General features: G+C 44.4%; 2 protein-coding genes across 5 annotated transcripts; both read right to left on the bottom strand.

Annotated features, from left to right (window-relative positions):
• Nucleotides 1-159: 159 nt before the first annotated feature.
• On the bottom strand, nt 160-2569 carry LOC136950212 (uncharacterized). The gene is made up of 7 exons (XM_067244400.1): nt 2519-2569; nt 2202-2273; nt 2038-2100; nt 1876-1915; nt 1318-1770; nt 1050-1139; nt 160-759 (listed from the first exon to the last, which is right to left on the bottom strand). The coding sequence occupies exons 1-7, from the start codon at nt 2561-2563 to the stop codon at nt 359-361; spliced, it is 1164 nt and encodes a 387-aa protein (XP_067100501.1). The 5' UTR covers nt 2564-2569; the 3' UTR covers nt 160-358.
• Nucleotides 2570-6353: 3784 nt separating this feature from the next.
• pdk2a (pyruvate dehydrogenase kinase 2a) lies at nt 6354-10469 on the bottom strand. 4 transcript variants are annotated; one of them, XM_067244399.1, is made up of 12 exons: nt 10253-10469; nt 9704-9845; nt 9031-9102; nt 8723-8907; nt 8520-8609; nt 8270-8351; nt 8092-8100; nt 7837-7903; nt 7635-7733; nt 6908-7018; nt 6670-6783; nt 6354-6521 (listed from the first exon to the last, which is right to left on the bottom strand). In XM_067244399.1, the coding sequence occupies exons 1-12, from the start codon at nt 10425-10427 to the stop codon at nt 6378-6380; spliced, it is 1290 nt and encodes a 429-aa protein (XP_067100500.1). In that variant the 5' UTR covers nt 10428-10469; the 3' UTR covers nt 6354-6377. The 4 variants fall into 4 exon arrangements, with proteins under 4 accessions (XP_067100500.1, XP_067100498.1, XP_067100499.1 ...); XM_067244397.1 differs by lacking the exon at nt 8092-8100 and having other exon boundaries at nt 7837-7898; nt 8256-8351; XM_067244398.1 differs by lacking the exon at nt 8092-8100.
• Nucleotides 10470-22146: the final 11677 nt, after the last annotated feature.

Raw genomic sequence — 22146 nt, 5'->3', positions numbered from 1 at the left:
AGTGTTTAAATAGTGGTACTGTGTTGCTAGATGACAGAACACACCCTGTTTTTATTATCAAAATCATATTGAGTGTAGTAGCATTACCGACAACACCAAAACTACATTGTATCAACATGTGTAAGAAATTCAAATGTTCAAATAACATTAAACAAATATATATGAAAAAGCTTTTATTCAAAATTGTTTTATATATAAAACATATTTTAAGCATTTGTGCAAAAGCTAAAGTTAAAGTTCTTCATTTAGTTTTGTTTGTCATCTCACGACTTAACAAAATGCAAAGCAATTTTGACAGAAAAGATTACTGACAAATCCCAACACACTAGCACCTTCTGAAAACAATTATACCCAGTCTCTACTGTGAGAGTAGTGAGCCCCCAAAAATGATGGTGGAGGATGCAGCGTTTGCCCAAGAGTTGCCACAGTTCTGGGTCACGTACACCAGGCCCCCTCTGCGCAGGAAGGTCATGTACGTACTCAAGCTGCCAACAGAGGAAGGGCTGGTGACATGGGTGTGAGATACAGAAACCCAGTAACCATTGACGACAAGCCACAGGTCTGTTTTAGCACCACTGGTCGACGTTTGGGTGGAAAAGTAGAACTGGTAAATGCCCTTGACAGGAGCCCGGAAGGTGGAGGTCTTCCTGTTGAAAGCGTGGCCCACGTTCACTGTGACAGAACTGTACTTGATGCGGTTCACCTTGCCTGTGATGCTTGTGGGGATGGCTGCAAAGAAGTGAACTTGTCTCTTTATCACTGAAAGAAAACATGAGATCAAAGTACAGTTGAAAGGAGAAGGACACAAGAGTTTCAAAATGTTTCTGGTGGTGTTCATCATGAATAGATAAGAATAAGAATAAGACTTTATTTATATAGCACATTTCATACAAGAATTGCAGTTCAAGGTGCTTTACATGAAATCAATAAAAACAATAATACAAATAATAAAAGTAATAATAATAATAAAACCCTTCTGAGATAAAAAAAGAAAAGAAAAGAAAAGTCAAATGCTTTGGTAAAAAGATAGATGGAACGGTCCTACTCACCTTTCTTCCTCTTACACGTCCAGCTAATCTTGTCTCTGCTCACACAGCTTTCGCTCCTCCTGCATCTACCACACACGATGGTGTTGACGTCTGAGGGGAAAAGATCCTTATAAGTGTCTACCTCAGAGCTCTACATCACTGCACCTGGAGATCTTCTCGCCTGTAGGTTTTCCCCTCCAACTCTAATCTACCGATAATGATCTATTTGAAAAAACAAAATCAGCTTAGTTACCACAACAGCACCACAACATATCTTGACTACTGGTACCTGCACAGTAGGCCAGATGGCAGCTTGTCGGTTTGACAAACTGGTAGACATAGTAGTTTCCCCTACACTTCTTGACCTTGATGGGAGTGGACTTGAATGCACAGCACTGCTTCTTCCAGTGCCCACAGACCCTGCGGCTCACGATGCCGTCGCTCCTCCGGGGGTGGGGACTAGCCAGCCACAGGGGGGCGTGGGTGCCACACTTGTCACTGGGGACACATCTCTCTGGCATCTGCAGGCTCTTGCCTTTGTAGAAGAGACGGTACCAGCCCTTCCAGTTGGCGTTACGGTCACACATCTTAACCTTGGTGCTGGTATTGGTGGCCCTCCATGTCTGGTCCAGGACTGTGTAGCGGTAGCAGGGGTCAAAGTTGGGCATGGAGTCTGTGTCTTCGGAAGACCAGCTGTCCACTTCTTGGGTGGTTAGAGGGTAGCGCGCAAGGGCAGTGCTACCTGACAGAGACAGAGAAGACACAGGGAACGAGCAAGAGAGGAGCTACTGAGAATTAGCCTGCATTAATTCAAGGAATGTATTTACAGTATATATTATGCACTGACCTATTGTCATGGGAAACTCTTTCTTCTGGCTTGCCAGCATCTGTAGAACAACAGCACTGGATTGACTCCTTTGTTTATAGACAGATGTGGATAGTATCTAGATTCTGTGAGTTATCTGACAGTTATTATATAGAGGTTGAATGTTGTAAATATTATCCATACGTGCTTCAAGGCAACTTGCTGTTGCCTAATTGTTGCCTGCGCACGCTTCAAGCTATCAATCTCCTGCAAAAGGATAAACAATCAACATAGATACTAGCAGCCAAGAATAGCTGTTTTCTTAAACTGCTTTGTTATCCCAACATTTGACTGGGAAATGATTGTACCTTGTAGACCACAGCCAGTGTTGTCTGTGTTACCGATGGTTTCACTTCAAAGTCCCAAAGCTTAAGCTCGGTCTGGAAGATGAAATGTTCCCCAGTTCAAACCATGCAAAAACAGCATTTTTGAATAATTGCATGCTTACTGTTTGACTCTCAACTAACAGTGATCCCATGTGTTTTACATGCAGATGTTTTAGTTTTTTTTACACGCATCAGGGAAAATAAGAGAATATTTGATTAATAATGTATCCTTTCTATGATCCAAACGTCCCATCTGCTTTGCTGGGTTTTGATCATTACACTGCATAGCTGATACTCACAGAGCTTGAGTTCCCTACCGACTCCACTATGCAGGAAGGCAACATGGTAACCACGCCAACAGCTAAGACAACCATCTGGGGACAACCGTTACATACAAATTATAGAAGACAGTCCTGGTAAAATTCAGCACATTGTTAGGAACATATTTATGTGTTATTTTACTCGTGTATCGCTTGTATCAATCAGAAAGCCTCGTTGATACAATACATGATAATTAATGAGAGAAAAGTGCAAAAAGTTTTACTCATGTCAAAGAGAATTATTTTAATAGGATTGTAAAACTCCATTCTTACCGTCTTTATAGTGCATATCTCAAAGCCCATGTTTTGATCCCTGAAGTCTCACCAGAGCCAAGCCTTAGCGACGAGATCCTGTCAGACGAGGATGTCGAAACAGAATAACACATCAAAAACATTGAGAATCTGTCTAAATATGAAAAATCCTGAAGGATTAGAAGTGATACAGCCTTCACTGAATCTCAAGTGTGTATTGTAGTGTGAGTCATATTTTCTTTTTTGTTTGTGTAATGAGAAAACAACATCTCACCTATTCATGTGAGCATCTTCAAATACCGAAGTCGAACAACCGATAGCGGGATACCTTATATACGCATGTTCAGGTCTCTGTACTATAGCCTACAGAACATGGGGAAGTTGGAAGTTTCAGTTAAAAAGTATCTTGCACTCTCAGAAAGTTGAGGTGTTACTTTTCACGGCCAAGATGCTGACCTACACTTGATATTGTCACCATTTGCAGTTTTTGTCTGTGTGGTCAGCATTTGCCCGCGTACGTTTTCTCTAGCTATGGCACATATTGTATTTGTGACTGGTATCTTGAGACTCATGAGGTCTGAAATTGGTTTAATATTTTATATTGACTATGAAGCTACTAATGAAATAAGAAAATAATTAAGTTCTGAGTTACTTAGTACTTGTAAGTACTGAGTACAATGGGTTTGCACTACATTTAATTGACACTAACTCAATGGATCAAATGTTTAAAATAGCAGTGGTTGGTCACAGATGCACTGTTCTTTCCAATATTTGTGCTGGTATAAATATAGTTGATTTGAGGGTTTTGGAAAGAGAAGCTATGTGTTTCTTAGAGTTTGAGACATGTTGCTTTAGTAAGCAGCAATGGGACTCGTGGCCCTCATGATGTTTGCCAGCATCAGCACAAATGAAGATACCAGTAACCATGAATCTAACAATTTTCTCATCGGCCTATCTGTTATATCAGTCCTATAGGTGCACAATGATACTCATCAGTTTTGCATTAACTCAAGCTATAAATGTTTGAAAATATGTTCTGTATGAGTATCCACCTATAAGGAACATAGAAACAGAAGATATTAAGACTGCAAAGGGGACCCCCATGGGTGCAATAACAACAGTTACCACTAGGGGTAGTAATGATGCATCGTTGCTGCCCAATGTCATCTATTTACTACAGGGATGCAGTTGACAGTTTACTAAATGTAAAAATACTGCTGTGTAAACAACTTTGACACATTTCTACGTGACACAAACCACTCCCTCCCAAATGTATGGTATGTCACAATAAGGAAAGTAAAAGTCAGTGACAGCCGAACAAATGACAGCATGTTGAGTGTCCACCCAAACACAGGCTTGGTTATTATTTACCATGGTGTCAATAGACAGGGCATTAGGGTAAAAACAGCCACCAGAACCGTTTCTGAAACCTGGTTCCCACGGCTTCTTTAGAAAGCTGGATGTAAATGTCCTCCTAGACTGAAGCTGTCTCAGAAAGCCAATCAACTAAGCATGTGGGGTCTGAGTTGGGGCAGACAGAAGCATTAGGATGGAATGCTTTCTGTCTCTGATCTGAGGCATGATGGTACACAGCTCACTAAGAGAGAACAGGCCTTATATGGACAAGACTTGGGGTCCCAGAACCATGAACTCGAGATTTACTGGATGAAATGTCAACTAAAGTGAGACCAGGGCATCCTCGGCCTAATATGGCATTATCGACAACAATAAAATGTATCACACACTAGTAGGTCACAACATGACTATTGCCACAGCGCCGTTAGTGCTCAAGTATAAGTACATGCTCAAACGCATCCACAGTAAAGGATAACACAAGGGTTCTATTCTTGGGATCCCCTGTAGGCTCTCTATGCTGCCATAGCAGTGCCAGGATACCTCATGTTTCCCTGCACTCGTTGGCCTCTAATAACCAGTTGTTTAAAATGTGCTGCAGTGCAGTGGCTTCTCCCTTATTGGGCACTAGGCCAAAACCCTCTGTCAAACTAATTTAGCGACTTTCCCCATAGCTCCCCTAGTAATGTCAGTGAAGCATGGTGGCAATTAATGTAGTGACTTTAGCTGAAGCAAAATGAGGGAGTGGACATTCACATGTAGGGTAACATCTCTATAATAGCTCTGCTGAGCAGAGTTCCTCACCTTGATAAGGTGAACTGGAACATCACACTGGTGGCTAGTGACATTTACATTTAGTCATTTAGCAGACGCTCTTATCCAGAGCGACTTACAGTAAGTACAGGGACATTCCCCCGAGGCAAGTAGGGTGAAGTGCCTTGCCCAAGGACACAACGTCATTTGGCCCGATTCCCTAACCGCTCAGCCACCTGACTCCCTCTGTCTATATCACATAGATGTACTATGTGACATAGATGTACTATGTGACTATTAATGTCATCCTGAACTTAGTTTGGTCTCTACATCGTGACTGATATCTCATATTTTTTCTTGACCCGTTAATCTTCATTGGCAGGACACAAGGAATGGTTTCACAACAATATATATATTTTCTCAATAATACATATTTACTGTAATCATTTGGATGTAGAAATGTAGGTGATATGTACAGTATAAAACTATTACATAAAACATTATTTTAAAATAATACAAAATAAATGATGACTGAAAATGACAAAATCAGTCCAGAAGGACTCACTGCCTCATCCTAGGGTTCACAGGAGAAGCTACATCAAGCAAAACATGCCTTGCCTTCTGGGATTTGTGGAAACACTGTCTTTTCTATGCCAAAGGCAATAACCCTCTAAATTAGAATCTCAAGTTATTGGGTGCGTTTTAAACTGCAGCCATGCAGTTTGAGCTTGGTGAGAGGAACAATAATATACAGCATTTTCTGCATCGTAAACACATCTTATTACAAACCAATGGAAACAGGAACACATTAGCTCAATGCTACTCACTAAGAGCATAGAAGGAAACACACACTTTTAAAGTTAATCAGTAGCTAGCGGGTTAACTTCAAAATAAACTCTTCTGAAATATTCAAAACTACTCATGTGGGCATCAACACAAAAATTAGGATCAACAGATCCAATGAAATGGCACTTGTAAAGAATGGTATCCTGCTAGACACTGACCTATACTGTCGCCTTATTTCTCAGACTACTTAAGGCTCAGGTGGCGTTTTCTGGCAGTCAGCAATTCAAGTAGGATGAGATCTAATGCCTGTGAAGAGACGTAAATTATTTAGCAGTACACAGTACTGGTGCATCTGAGGACTCCCTTCACCTCCCTAAATGTCTGAGCATCTGCTACTATGACTTTATAGAAAGTGTCTCCGAGAGTTCAGCCTTTTCTAGCATTTTCCGCTTCTCAACTCAAACTTCTACCTACATGTAAGCAGGGGTTAGGTAAACTGTCTGCACTGGCAGGGGAATTCGAGGGCCAGCAGGCAGGCAGGCAGGCAGGCAGGCAGGCAGGCAGGCAGGCAGGCAGGCAGGCAGGCAGGCAGGCAGGCAGGCAGGCAGGCAGGCAGGCAGGCAGGCAGGCAGGCAGGCAGGCAGGCTAGCCGGCATGCTGACGTCACGGTCTGCACCACGCCCGGGCCCTCGGCTCACTTGGCCACCCTGTAGCTGGCCAGATCCAGGGGCTCTTTGCTGGGCATACACCAGTCATCTGCTTCCTGGCTCACTTTGTAGTTCCTCAGAGCTGTCTTGTTGTACACGGGGAGCCTCTCCACAGAGTCCCTTGACAACGCCTACGAAAGGAAACACGTTTTAATTGTGAGAAATCTTCAAAGAGAAAAGAGGAGGGATGTGGAGGGAATGACATATGGAGCCGTCGTGAGAGGAGCCTACGGCGACACGTTTCTCACCAACCCTAGATGTCCGCTTCACGTGCCTCACCTTCAAGTGGATGACAGCGTCCGAGCCATGGCCCTGCATGGAGTAGAGCTGCAGGTCTCCCTGGAAGTACTTGGCATAGAGGCGCGAGATGGGCAGGCCATAGCCAAAACCAGCCTGGAGATGAGAGAGCAGGAGATTCACCCAGATGACTGCGTCAACCGATACTCATCAGTTGGAGATGTTATGATGAGATGGGGCAGGCTGGGAGAGCAATGACAGAGCGAAGAGATGAACTCACAAACGGTGTTGGTGTGTCCTCTCCTATTTGAGGCGTGGGGGCCGTGGAGTACATGTAGCTGAACAGGGTCTCAGTCCTCCTGAAGGGGACTCCACCACCCCTGTCACTCACCTACACAACAACAGCAAGAGTGGAGGAGTAGGAGAGAGAGGGGTGGGGGGAAGGGAGGCAGAAATGGCGTGAGAATGTCGTCGGGAACTAGGACAAGGAGCTCAGGCACAAACAGACAGGCAGGTGGGGGTCTCCTGTGCCACTTGGGAGGTATTCAAGGACATGAAACAGCCAAGGATTCTGTTTTAGCATATCGTCATGGGAACAGGACAAGACCACTCAGTACCCTTCGTATTGTGTTATGTCACCAGGAGGCAGGAGTGGAGCTCACAGCACAGATCAAGCAGTTCTGGAGATAAGGTTACAACCAGACTAGGCTTGTAAGCTCGAAATGTGAGGCTCTGTGCTTGTTCAATTCTCTGATACTCTTATCTGAGCTAAGTGGTTCAGTTGAACATTAAACAGTGAATTAACAAGAGTCAACCTCTTACGTACAGATGTAACACCTTGAGAACTTGATGGGCAACGAAAAAGCCAAAGATGCATTCTATCCAAGTTGGGGTTGGATGTTTGGTAAAACATTTGTTTTTGTAAACCTATTCATTAGTATTTGTAAATCAGTGATATAATATTGTTACTTATGTAATGAAAATGAAGCAGTTTACAGCTACTTTACCTTGATTGACATGTCCTCTCCTCCAATGGCCACAATTACTTGAATTGGTGGAAGACTGTTGCTTGTTTCATGGTGCTCAATAGTGGCTCTCATTGCATTCTACAGGTGGAATAGTGGACATCATAAAAGAATATTCAATGATAGCTACCAGGATCCAACTTCGGTATACAGTATAATACCACATTTAAAAATGTTACCACACCTTGAAGAGCTCAAACAGCATATGGTAGAGATGGGAGGGCACGTAGACTATATCTATGGGCTGCTTCCTGTTGTTACCTATGGAAAAGGAGAGAAAATATATGAAATCCATACGTGAGCTCTTAAATTCAAAGGCAATTTGTGACCGACTGTCAAAGCTGCCAGCGGATCCAGTGGAGCTCTATTTTGGGCCTTGTCTGACCAGGGGGGGGTGTCAATACTGTCTGAGACCAGTCAGCCCTCCTCACTAACCCACTTCTTCTGCCTGAGTGACATCATTAGACTCCCCTCAGGAACATATGGCACAAGTGTGGTGCTCAATGTCATCAAAGTCTCACAGATGAAAAAAGAATGACCATTAACTTTGGAATCTGTGTTCGTATGAGACAATCCTGGTGTCTGTTAGTAGGAGATGAAATATTCTTGGTTTGGGCTTACTGTTCAGCTCCTGCAGCATCAGCTCTGGTGAGCTGAGATAGTACTTGTCACACAGCATCTTGGCACTTTGGTAAGCATCTGAGAGGACAGACGAGGACATTCTATATTAGGAGTCTTGAAGGGTTGCCAGGTTTGAAGGCAATCAAAACAATATTTACCCCATCATTTCTCTCCACGCATCAACAGCGAGGACTTATCTATATCAAGTATCCTCAGAAGGCAACATGAATAAAGACCTGCAGTTACCTTTCACAACCTTGGTGACTTCACAGTGTGGGTCAATGCTTCCAATGGTGTTGGGGTGAAGAGGGTTTGTTGCTCCATCAAAGACTAAGGCTGTACAGGTGCAATTGGAAGAACACACCGAATTACTTCTGAGAAAAAATAACTGACATATAAACTGTGTATGGTACCTCAGAAGGCGAGATAATGCCTTTGCCACTGCTCACTGTGCTGGTTGATGAGCATTCGTATGGATATGCGACTCATGTAGAAGCGATCCAGAAAGTACTGGATGTTCTGGTTGGTGACAGAGTCCTGGGAGAAGGTCTCCTTGTACTCTACGATGCCCTGTGCCATGGTGGGCACCACATCATTGTGCCTGTTCCTGATTTTCACCAAGGTGTCAACAAACCTGAGAGTGAAAGCAGAATTGTTAGACGGGTGAGTTTCTTCTGACAGACTGAACTGATTTGGGAGTACGCCGGGCCTGTGGGAACGAGTGGCAGGTCTTGTGACAAGGTGACAGCATACGCACTCTCCCAAGATACTCTGGTCATCAGGGTTCTTGTCAAGGAACTCCAAGATGTCCATCAAGCTCTGAATGTACCTAAAACAGACACACATTTTTACACTGCTATTCATAGATAATTGAATGTGGAAATGTGTTTCTATATCAAAAACTGAATTTATTCCAGAAGTACCATCTGCCCCATGCAATAGTCTAAACGTTGCCATCAAGGAGACATTATAGGAGAATTGAGGCCCGCTTTATCAGACACAAGAAAGGTTTCTACCCCTGGTAATCATATTGTTTAATTGCCTAAGCTTAATACATTTGCTGTTGATATTTTCCTTTACTATTTAGGCTTCTACTATCGTTTATCATTCAAGAATTCTGGATATTATTAACATTAATCTCAACAATACTATCATTGTATTTTATTATTGCTGAGAACCTACTTGCAAAAAAGTATTTAATTGTACTGTTCATTTATGAACATTCTGATCACAATACTTGAAAACTTGAAAAGTATGAGAAGGAAAGAGCACAAGTGTTTTTCTGTAACGCATGCGCACACGGGTTGGCGGAGAAACTGGGGTAAAGTTCATATTTAGAACGGCGGTGTGCCTGGCACAAGAGTTTGGGGTAAAGACGGTGCCCCATTGAAAATCAGCATCCATTGTTAAAAGCTTACAACACTCCTTACCATGTCTGCACCATTTGTACAGAAGGAGTTGTGAGCAGCCTGTTCGGGAGCAGGTTGATCTCTTTCATTATGTTTGACAGTCTAACGGGAAGTTCTTGTCTTAAAAAAACAAAAGATGTCTTTTCACATGCGTTTGTTGAACCTGTAAACAGGAGTGGGAGGGGGGAGGGGAAATCAATGTTCTTAAATAGACCCCTTACTTAAATGAAATGAACAAAAATGTGGTTAACATTGCATGATGGCAGTAGGCTACTTGGAGTAGTGGCTTTTTTTTTCTTTTTTTTTTACAATCCCCGACATTAGATCATTTGAAAGGAACGTGACTGTACCATTGAAGCTGACGCAATATAGACCTGCACTAGGGACAGCCAAAACGTATGGGGATTGTATTGTAGGAATTGCTGCAATGCACACCAAGCCCTTTCTATGTAAAGTGAAGTTAATTTAACAAAATCGCACTTTAGCCTATCATTCTTATCCTTTGTTGTCGTTTTTGACGTAAATATGCGATGACATTGCATACTGTCGTTCTACTAGAGGGTTACTCACCAAAATCGATAAACTGTTTCATAGAGAGCGGTGAAGGCGAAAATTTTGCATAATATTCGACATGTTTAGGCATATTTGTCAAAGCTGCATTCTTCATAATAAATCTCACGAACTTCATTGTTAACGTTTGTAGTGCAGCGTTTTGAACGCCGTACACAAGTCCTCTTTTAAACATACGAAAATATTGTTGCCGAGGGTACAACCTCGTTAGCTAGGCTATAAAAATACTGAATTAGAAAGATTCTATTATCAACGTCTACTGATGCTACAGTAAAGCTTCAGCAACTACTCATTGCATATCAACACACAATGTGGTAGCCAATAGTATTCGATTTTTTTGCCAGCATCATCCAATAGGAATTGAAAAGGAGTGGCTCTGTGGAACATAGCGGTTGATTCATGGTGGTTGTTTGGAAAGAGTCATGAAAAAGTATCTCAGGTTCCCCTTGTCATCACTAAGAAGCAACACCAAACATAAAACGTTCAACATGATTTAAACTTAGAATAGACCAAAGATAACCAATATCAAACTATAGTCTCTTCACAACTAAATTATAAATCAAAGGCAAAGCCTGCCTTACAATATAAAATGTTTATTTTGCTTTCCATAGGATTATATACGGAACATGGCTGTTGAGTGTTTCCTCTATTGATACTTAATTGGCCAATACATTTTTGTTTAATGCAAATCGGAGAGATAACACTTTCTGCTACATGCTAGAGATTATCCGTCCAAGTGTAATTCCTTGGAATTTATTTTTCGAAATCTTTAATTAGAAAACATTTTTTCAACCGTAATAAAAAAAGCAAAACTCTTTTTCCCCAAAAAATTTTTTCAACCTTTCAAAACTTTTTTTTCAAAATATAATTTGTAAGAAAAAAATTTGAACCTTACAAAACGTTTTTTTCTCCAACACGTGAAGTGAAAGGAGAGAGGAGGAGTGGGGAGAACAGAAAAGCTACAACAGAGTAAAGCAGAGCAGAGGGCAGGGTGAGCTGAGAGACCAGTCTGCTCTCAAAACTAAAGTATCACGTATTGTCTCATGGGTCTAATTGAGCTGCCACTGTATTTGAATGGGAGTACTGGGTTGTATCATTAATGAAATACTGCCATGGCACTGCAAATTCAACATCTAAGTGGAACTGGTCCTTATGGAAACATTTTAATAATGTAATCAGGGATTGACTTTGTAATTATGGTGGTGTGGCTCAGGGAGGATTTCCACTCACCAAAACACATCACTTTCTCCCTTTCTAGCTGTTACCCCCCCCCCCCCACACACACACACACACACACACCCACACACACACACCCACACACACACATTCTAATCTCCTTGAACTGGACAAGCCCTGGACTGGATAAGATCAAGAGGTGTGTGAATTATTTCCGCTCCTGGCTTCAAAGAGCAGCTTGGTGGTGGAGCCATGCCAGGGTCCATGCCTGCTCCAGGGCTGTGGCTTAGAGAATTAGAGCATCAAAAGATTAAAGATTGACATTTTTAAGATAAAGAAATAAAATGAAATAAGGTTTTGAAGCACTTGACATTTGATTGATCATTTAAAATCAGGAATCAGGCTAACATCATGGGTTATAAGACTACAGGTGGAATCATTGTCATTTTCTGTCCTCAACCTAGTTCTCCCTCCTCCTCACCGGCTAGCCTGCCTGAGATGGTGTTCCCATTGGCGTACCTTGGCTATTATAGCTGACAGTGGGCATTCAGATAGCACTGGCTGTCCTAACTAGTCAGGTGAATTGCAATTTTGGTTTTCATGATCAACAAATGAACACACTTCAGAAGACTATACAAAACGTATTCCTCACAGTAGCCTATAATCATTCCCTTAAGCTCATGGTAGGGTTTTCTGTTTTAATTTAGCCATGATGTGTAGCCTAGGCTACTTTAAAGTCACAGAAAGTCCACTTTGTTTTATATATTCCGCATGGTCTACATGAAACCGAAGTATACCTGGTCAAAATAAAAATTACTTAAAACGATAGTTCATAAGGCCTTACATAACGTTGCAAATTATTAACACGGTCTGAGGATGCTGATGTGTCAGTGACGGTACTGCACGCAAGGTCCACTCCTATTCCCGCGACAACAATCCACAGCAAATCGAGTACCAGTCTGAGGTCTTCGGTCACAGTGCTCGACAGGACTGTTACACCGTGGAGGAAGACAGGAGTTACGATCAGTAGCCTACTGGTCATCGGACTCAACGTATGCGAATGCTTTAGGGGTGTACTGCCCCCTCCCGAGCAATGGCATCTATGGATCGATCCAAAGGGACTTGTAAGTATGGTTTATTTTTGAGAGAATTGCGAGTTGTTATCAGCTTCGAATGGTGCGGTAAGGTTAGACACAATGAAAAGGCTATAACGTGAGTTGAGCAGGCAAGACAGACAAGGTTGTGCGTGATGGTGAGGCAGCGCTTTCTCTAGCCTACACATCCATGTTTTTTATATTGCAATACAAATGGCCACATTGTAAGCAAAATTATCTTCAGGCGTTTATTTACATGTATTTAAAGAAGTATATGGTACTGGGTTACATGCGACAATGTATGTCAGCTTTTGAGAACAAATTAGCGCTGTTCTTGAACAAAGCTGGTGCATCTCCTTTAAGGCAGCGCGTGAGCTTTGACAACATCAGCACCAACCAGCTCGATGTAGTTGTCGTCTTGGCAAGAGAAAATCGTTCAACTTCAGTGCCACGCCACGTAAGTGAGTGTTACTCATTTAAAAGATACGATCGATCAACGATCACTACACATTTGATTAAATTGTCTGCAGGCTGAGTCTCTGTTTACTGTTATTTGTCGTGGACCAATTGACCATGAGGCAAACTGTACTGTTACAGGAAAAACATGTCACGTTCAGTTAATTTAAACATCCCGTTAGGCTGAAGCATTTGGGGAGTGTCAATGTCAATGAAGGATCGACTTTTGCTCCTCTGTTTTAGGATAAGTTCACAACTAGCCTAGATGAAGGCGTTCAGGGGACGGACTTTGGGAGAAAACATTAGCGGCATTGAACTGAACGGCTGACACAGCACCTGCACTTTAATCAATGGCATGTCAGCAAGTTTATGAGGCTGGATTAGAAAGAGTTTATTGAAGGTGTCACACAATATCCCAAGTTCTCAGACGAGGTTTATCATGCGTCCAGTTAAGGTCTTGATGTTGTCAGGCACCGAGAATATAGCTACCTTGATAATATAATGTAAATCCAATCAAAGGATTATAAGAATGAGAACTTAAGGGGATCAGAGGGCGTTCTGAGAGGATACACGACTATTATTGTCCAGTGAACTATTGTCAAGTGGATGTAAGTGTAGGCAGCAGTGGGTTTGCTAATGCATAGTCTGGAAATTCAGAGGCTTTCAAATCGAAAGTGGACAGCGCCACGGGGCTAGAATACCATGCCTTTTAACTTCTGAAATCAGGCCGCTCAATGTCGGATTTGGTTGGAAACCACGATTGTGCCACTGTTGTGGTTTGGTCTATAGTCATGTGTGTAACAGAGGAGTGACTGTGCGTTTGGAAAAATCTTTTTTCAAAAGATGCATTTGAAAAGTAAATAATGAAATCTTTTCTTTTTTACGCTATACAACCTCAATCAAATATTTGAGGAATCTTAAATACTGAAAATATTTTTAATGATTTCTTTCCTGAACGATGGAACCCACTCTGGGTGGTGGAACAACAAAATATGTGCCCCTACTTGCCTCGGGGGAATGTCCCCGTACTTACTGTAAGTCGCTCTGGATAAGAGCGTCTGCTAAATGACTAAATGTAATGTAAATGGAATTGTGAGTCAGTCCAACGATAAACTCAAAATGCATTCAATTGACAATGCTGAGGACCATCATATAGCCTTTATCACTGTGGAGGTATTCAGAATGGTCTCGTAATGCGCGTAAAGAAAGACACACACACACATACACAAACACACACACCACCTCCCTCACCCCTCTCGTCCCTGCCTTTTCCCTACAGGCCTCTCTCTTATCTCAGGTCTTCACGCCAAGACCTGACTTGATTACTCTGCTTTTCATCTGCTGTGTGCCGCAGCATAGGGACACCCAGGGCCTGTTTGCAGGAGCTAAATTAAGGACCTAAAACAGTGCATTAGCCTACCTGCTAATCACCAATCACGTAACCACTGTACAGACAGTCTCTCAGGGGCTCAGTGTGTTTTTCCCCTCACTAACCACTCTGGTTTTGGTTTTCTCACCCTTAAATTGGAGAGCAGTAGCCTCTGGAGAGGAACTCTGCTGTCTTATGTAAAGACTTCTGTTTACTCAGTGATGATGAAGGCAGTGCAATGAGCGTTGAATGTAGCGCTGTGGAATTCCATAAAAGTCCCCATTTTGTGTGGCGAAAATGTATTTGTCAGTTGGTATGTTGTGAGATATACTCCAAGGGAAGCATATTGTACCGTACACGGAAGCCCCGATCCACTGAAATGTGTTGTTTACCGTTGACGTCTTATAAGAAATGGATGTGCTGCTTTGTCTGCAATGCTCCCTGGGTACCAGAGGACGCAAATCTATCAAGTTAAATATTCCTTGGGATTCACAAGCAGAGGGAAACCAATCAAGCTGCTGACTGCTCCTGTCGATGAACCAAGACCCTGTTGCAAAAAAGTTGTAGGAGCTGACCTTCTGAGTGGTTTTAGACTCGAAGACGCTGGTCTCCAGGAACAACAAGGAGGCTGACGCAAATGGATTATAGAGTGAGAGCACTTTGGCACCTCTGAATGCCGAACAGAGGGAGTAGTTCTCGATGAAAGATGGCTTGCTGGGGGAAAGCATAAAGCGTTGCATGAGCCCAGTTGAAGCATGACTTGTTCTTCACTGGGTTTCGTTTTCGAATTCAATTGGTCTGAAAACGATGCGTCCAAAGCCTTTTCAACCGAATCAACCCCAGATTCCCTGAAATTGGCAGAGCCCAAATCCGTACATTACTTTGCATGACTCAGCCTTGCATGTCCTGGAGAAGCTGGGTGATGTGGAGTCTTATTAGTCTGTGCAGTGTACTGTACCTGGACGCCCTACTGGCACACCGGGGCATTTTGAATCCATTTATCTCCAATGGTGTCATCACCTGGGACTTGCCTAAGTTATTAGACCCCCTGACACTCCGGAAGCACCGAGAGACAACGTTCACACGGTCCATGTCTAACCGTAGCATGTAAGAGTCTGTGTTGTTCCGGGAACTATCCAACTCGTTCGCATTCACGGGTGTCCTGCCATTCAACATTAATGTGCACATCACTTACATTATTACGTAAGCCACTTACAGGATGGACACATTTAGCTGATGAAGGGGAGGGAGGGAGGAGAGACAACCTGCTGTAATATTCATGGGCAGCTTTTAGGGGTCATAGAGGTGTATGGGTAGGGGGAGAGCAAGAGAGAGAGAGAGAGAGAGAGAGAGAGAGAGAGAGAGAGAGAGAGAGAGAGAGAGGGAGAGAGAGAGAGAGAGAGAGAGAGAAAGAGAGAGAGAGGGAGAGAAAGAGAGAGAGAGGGAGAGAGAGAGAGGACGTGGGAGACAGATAGAAAAAGAGATAGAGAACAGAGAGAAAGAAAGAACAGAGAAAAAAGAGAAGAAGAGGGAGAGAACAATGGCGCAGTGCTCTCTTCCCCTTCCATCCGAGGTACTCTTCAACACTGTCCGGTAAACCCATACAGAGGTTTGGACACATCTCAGGATTCCTTTACTCATGCCTCGAACATTTCCTTCCATTTTTACTTCAACCATGAAGTCTCCAAGCATCTAAAGCGGTATATAAGCGTTTCTTTTGATCCATCTAAAGCAAGGAGGGTCAGGCTCCAGCAACTCTAAGAAAGTGCAGTGCTGTGGTTTGTGTAGGAAGTCCTGAAACATCAAATGATGAGATGTAGATCTTCAGTGGTTTTGCTGTGTTGGGCATTCTTCGTCATGTCAGTTGCTGCCAATGAATTCTCTGTAAACATCGTTTTTAGCCTTCGGGAAATAGCGCTGGCTAGCTTCTCCTGAGAATGTTAACTACATTTACATTTAGTCATTTAGCAGACGCTCTTATCCAGAGCGACTTACAGTAAGTACAGGGACATTCCCCCGAGGCAAGTAGGGTGAAATGCCTTGCCCAAGGACACAACGTCATAGGCCTGGCGGGGAATTGAACTGGCAACCTTCCAATTACTAGCCCGATTCCCTAACCGCTCAGCCACCTGACTCCACCTAACTACAATGCTGGTGCTGCTCTTGACTAACTGTAAATAATCCTCCAGAAAATTAGCACCAAAATCCAATTAACCAAAATTGATCCCTGGGCATGCTTGGGGATGAGTGGGTTGGAAATGAGGAATGCCTCTTTGTAGTGCGTCTGACTGATAAGAGTGTTTGGTTGAAGAGTCTGTCGAGTGTGGCGGAAATGACGCATTTTAACCTCACCCCGGCAAACAGCAGCTGATGTCCAGCTGAAAGTCATTTCCCCAGGAAGGCTCCTCCCAGCTGGTACTATCCAGTTTCATGTGGCTGTTTTTTGTGCTGCGGTGTAATACTATGCAGCACTATACACTGGACTTAAAGGTCTCTCATGTCAAATACAAAGCAGTGACCATGGTAAGGAATGCAGCCCCCAAGGGATGTTCTCTCCTGACCTTCAGCAGATAACAAGGATCCCGTAGGGTGATGAAACACACACCTGTCCTGCTGAGGCAGCCACCACCTCCTCCTCATCTCTCTCTCTCTCTCTCTCTCTCTCTCTCTCTCTCTCTCTCTCTCTCTCTCTCTCTCTCTCTCTCTCTCTCTCTCTCCTCCACTGTCTCTCCCTTCTCCTCCACTCTCTCCTTCCCTCTCCCTCCTCCACTCTCTCCCTCCTCCTCCACTCTCTCTCCCTCTCTCTCCTTTTATCTCTCTCTAATCCTCTTCCTCCACATTCTCCCTCCTCCACTTTCTCCCTCCTCCTCCACTCTCTCTATCTCCCTCTCTCTCCTTCTCTCTCTCTCCCTCCTCCTCATCTCGTTTGCTCTCCATGTTTTTACACTTCAGCTTGTTTCTATTACTCTCTCTTTCATTTAAATCAGAGCTTAACTTTGCCTCTCGCCCCTCTATTTTCCTTTCCACTCCTCCCTCTAGTTCGATAACTCTCTCCCTACATCACTCTGTCCCCCCTTCCTTCTTTTTCTAGCTCTGAATCCATCTCTTTTTCATTCCTCCTGTCTTGCGTAACTGTAGCATATCTAAAAGCCAGGGCAGTGACCTCTGGCTGCCAATATTATGTGAGCTCAGACACCAGCTCCGCCTGGCCAGCGCCAGCCTCCTGTTCTCTGCTTCTCCGCTGTCTGTCTGAGCCCTGGCGACTGTATAGACGATGCACCAGGACTTACTCATCCTGGAAGAACAATCGCTCCTGCTCTCAGGAAGAAAACCACACAGCCCGGCCACGCTGTTCCAAAGAGCCGCATCCTCATTGGCTAATGTTAACATGGTGTTACTACAGTTTGTTGTCTGAGCGAGGTGCTGCAGGGATGTGGCTGGGGCTTGTGTGGGGGGTTCGGGAGCGGAGAGACAGGGGCATGGTTGTGGTTTTTTGTCGGCGAGGAACACCTGGTGAAATGAGGGATTGTGTGAGAGTGATGTAACTGCCCTGTAATGTGACAACTCTCTCTGCCCACTCAAGGCACAGAGCCAACCATGGAGGCGTAATGTAATATCATCTGTAAAAGGAGAGAAAGAGCAGAGCAGTATGAGTGTTTGTGTAGTATGAGTGTGTGTGAGGGAGTGCATGGCAGGAGAGCATGAGTGTGTGTGTGTGTGTGTGTGTGTGGCGGAACACAATGTGAGACGGAACTGTGAAAGTATGTGACTGTGTGTTAAGTGTGTGACTGTGTCTGTGTGTGTGTTTGTGTGCGCGTGCGTGAACCTTTTTCAGGCCCATAGTCTTTATCCGCACTGGGGTTTCACACGGTTCTTTTTGTATCTTGGAAAAACCAGGTTACCCACTTGCCCGTCATTCTGCTCTGGACTGGCTGTATACCCTGAGGGGCCCCTAAAAATAGTCTCTAACGCTCAGAGAATGCCCCGACAGCGCTTAGCTGGAAAACCTATCCCGTTCTCTTTAAGACTTTGACGGTCGCACGATGACAGGTATTGTTAGCCGTTCTAACACTGCCTCCACCAAGGAATCACTGTGTCGCTCTTAATGGATTAATACACAAAGAGAAAAGAGCCAGACAGCTTGACAACACCGCCGCTGATTCAAAGAACAAAAAAAAAAAACTGTCGAGCTCTGGAATTAGGCTAAGATAACTGGACTGACTGCAGAAGTAGAGGAGAAGTATCTAATCTGGGAGACAATCTTTATGATGCAAACAGAGGTAGCGCCGTCCATAGATTTCCTATAAATATCTTCTGAAAAGAGTCTAGCACAAGGGAGAGTGGAGCTGCCAAGCAGCAGCGGGTGTCTTTAGATGAAGAGGAAGATTGAAAGGAAAGCTCTTTGAACTCTGCTTGTTGCATAATGTTGTTACGTCGGAGGGTGGGGGAGGGCTGGTAGTGTATGTAGGCCTCCTTGAACTAGGCCTCTGTTTCAGTGAGGTGGTACCACACACCCTGCTTCGGGGACAGTCATCGCTATCCATGGTCCTGAAAGCCGGGGCTCGTGTTACTAGTAAGAAAGCAACAGACTCTGACAGTACAATCCCAGTCCCTGCAACAGTGATTCTGGATCGTTTGTCTCCCTGCTGTTCTGGTGAGAACCAGGTGGTAAGAGCTGATCCTAGACAATCAGTTGTGGCAACCATCTCCTCAATGTTGTATAACTACCGCCCACCTTCACCATCACAGACTGAGAGCTGACCGCTGGGGTCAATGTGTTTGAACATCAAAGGACCCACGGTTGAGTCCAGAGGAGGGTCAATTGAAGGATGGAGCATTACTGTAGTGTAATGGTTCATTAATTAGTACTGTAGTGTAGGTAGGCCTGCATGAGAAGTGTGTGGAGAGAACTCAGAATGTAATATTTGTGCTCAGTGCCTGAACAAGGGTTTGTTTGCGTGTGTGTGTGTGGTATTAAATGGATGTCATGTGTATCAACTCTAACACTATTCTCTCTTATAGAAGCATCCTTCTACTGAATTCTTGATTTCGCTCTCTATTTCTCTCTCTCTCTCTCTTTCTCTCTCTCTCTCTCTCTCTCTCTCTCTCTCTCTCTCTTGTTCTAGCCCTCCTTTCCGCCCGCTCTGTGGTAGCTGGCCTTCCAGCACTGGTTGCTCAATTTTTTTCCCTCTCAGTGCTTCGCATGTTCTCTGTTCCCCTGGGTCCTCAGTCACCATATTTTCCCTTCTCTCTCTGTCTCTTTGTTTCTTCCTCCACTCTCTCTATTATTATTGAGTAGAGGACCTCATTCCCCTTTCTTAAGCGCTTTCAGTCTATCTCTCTATAGACTCCTGACTTAACCCCCCCCACACACACACAGTCTGTGAGAAGATGAGCTAAGCGTCACAATAGGGCTGGCATGGGGGGGGGTGTCCTTGGCAAGGACATTCCAGGTTTGTTTCATTAGAGGAAGGGCCTCACTCCTACACACAGACGCACACACGGGCACCCAAACACTAAAAGATACACACACGCACAAATTTAAAAACAGGCACATTGTGTTTCTCACACATGCAAAGGTACCCACTGTCACAGAGACCGACTCACACACTCTCTCTCTTTCTCTGCTCGAAACACACACTCGCACTCTCTCTCAAGTCATTTAGAGCAAGCGAGGCGCATGGCTCATATTCATCAAATATTCCTCCTGATCCAACCCACTGCGTTCGCACCCTTCATATCGTCTCCTGCACCGGCCAGAAGACAGCCACATGCAATCTTCATTAATCAGCTACTCCAATGTCAAATTAGTCTGAAAGACAATTAAACCACACTCTGTTATGGTTCAACCAATTAACACAGACTCATCCATCATTGTTTCCCTCCAAAACTGAAGTTAAATCTGGATTAGGCTTCAATGGAAGTCGGTATATTACTTCAGTGTAGAATCACAGGGATCCACAGTCATTGTTGGGCTGTAGAATGCTCCAGACTACTTTTACAAGTATGCAAATCATCCGATCCATCAAGATGGTACTTCGAAAAAGTCACTGGTTCATAATAAAACACAGCATTCTGTATTTTTTCTCCGCTGATTCTTGCCATGTTCTTGTTGGTCTGTGTGGGCCCTGTGGTTAGGCAGGGCGTGACAGCCCCTCCAGAAGGCTGGCTGAGTGGATGTGTTGTGAGGCACACATGGCTCCTCAGGGCAGACAGCAGCGGGAGCTTGAACCATGCGTCAGGGCCACGTGTCATGGCCACTGGCGGGACCTCATGGGCTCTCGTCAAGGTCTGGCTGGCTTTAATGGATGAATTCGAATTCGAATTCGAATGAGACGTAGATGAGCATTGCAAACGCCTCGAGGAATGGAGTGAGCCCTCTCTTTCTCTCTCTGCATAACAAACTATTTCTCTCAGCGTGAGAGAAATAGCTCCCTCGCTCGCTCCCTCCCTCTCTCTCTGTATTACATGTCTCATCTCTCACAAGCAGCAATTTTTCACTCCACTGTTTCCAGAGCTGTGTGTTGTACCCTTGATATTGCTTTTGCGCCCAAAATATGGGGATTGTTTGATTGTGATCCTGTGAAGAGTGCCCTCCCTGTGTGTTTGTTTGTGTGTGTGCGTGTGTTTGTGGGTGGGCGTGTGTGTGTGTTAGTGTGCTTGTGTGTGCACGTGCAATTGTGTGTGTTTGTGTGTGAGCTTCAGCTTGTCTGTGTGTGCGAGCGTGCTCCAAGGTTGACTCAGAGTGAAAGGTGGCCGTGGATGTGGGAGGAGAACCGGGAGGCTTGTGAGAAAATGGAAGTAAAAGAACGAGAACATTTATTCTTTCCTGGTGCTCTGAGCGAGCTGCTGGGTTTGAGTTTGGTTTAAGTGCGAGAGGATCTGAGGTTTCGAGGCGCATGGCTAATAATTAGGAGATTAATGTCTTTGTGGGAACATTCTCATTGAAAGTTTTGTACTGAGTAGTAATTCCTTTTCCTTGAGGGGCAGCGATGAACTTTGCTGCAGGTCCCCACTCAGAACGACAGAGTGGATGACCTCAGAGGAAGGAGGGACGGGGAGGAGGGAGGGAGAGAGGGAGAAAATGGCAAGGCGAGATACAGAGAGGAGGGGAGAGAGCGACAAAGGGAGAGATGAGGAAGAGGAAGAGCGATAGTTCATTGTCTTTTCCATGCTCATTCCATCAATCTCTTTGGTGACACCCGCTTCAACACTCTATCTCTCTCCCTCTCTCTGTCACACACACACACACGCACACACACACACACACACACACACACACACACACACACACTGGGAGCTTGCTCCTGCACTGTGCCAGGCTGCCAACGCTGCTGTGTAGGGATGAATCATGGCTTGCAATGGCACGGCACAGCCTGGCATTAGGCATCGCTAGGTGGGCCTGCAGTGGAGACGTCCAGCACTGACACCCTGGCTCCTCTGACCACGTTCACACCACACACACTGCACACCAGGCCCCGCGCAGTGGATTACATTCGGAAGAACATCGAAGTGTTTCCAGGCCTTGATGGATGGAAATGTAAAATGACTTTTGGATTCAGTTAAGTGTTCTTTATTTGTTTTCAGATCACATGTCTCTGACCTTAGCCAGCTCAGATGAAGTGTTGCTGGAGAGATGTGGTTTAGTCATGTGGGCATATGGCGCCTGTGACATTGGAACACAAGTGTTCCTGACACGCACACACACATGCCCACACGCACCGGCACACACACGCAGGTCCACACAAACCCAAACACACACCCGTAAACACACGGACACACACCCCACTGTTGTGTTA

This window comes from Osmerus mordax, chromosome 10 (genome assembly GCF_038355195.1).
Source record: "Osmerus mordax isolate fOsmMor3 chromosome 10, fOsmMor3.pri, whole genome shotgun sequence".
Classification (NCBI taxonomy): domain Eukaryota; kingdom Metazoa; phylum Chordata; class Actinopteri; order Osmeriformes; family Osmeridae; genus Osmerus; species Osmerus mordax.
The sequence above is the reverse complement of the archived record's forward strand: the minus strand, read 5'-3'. Positions and strand labels throughout refer to the sequence as shown.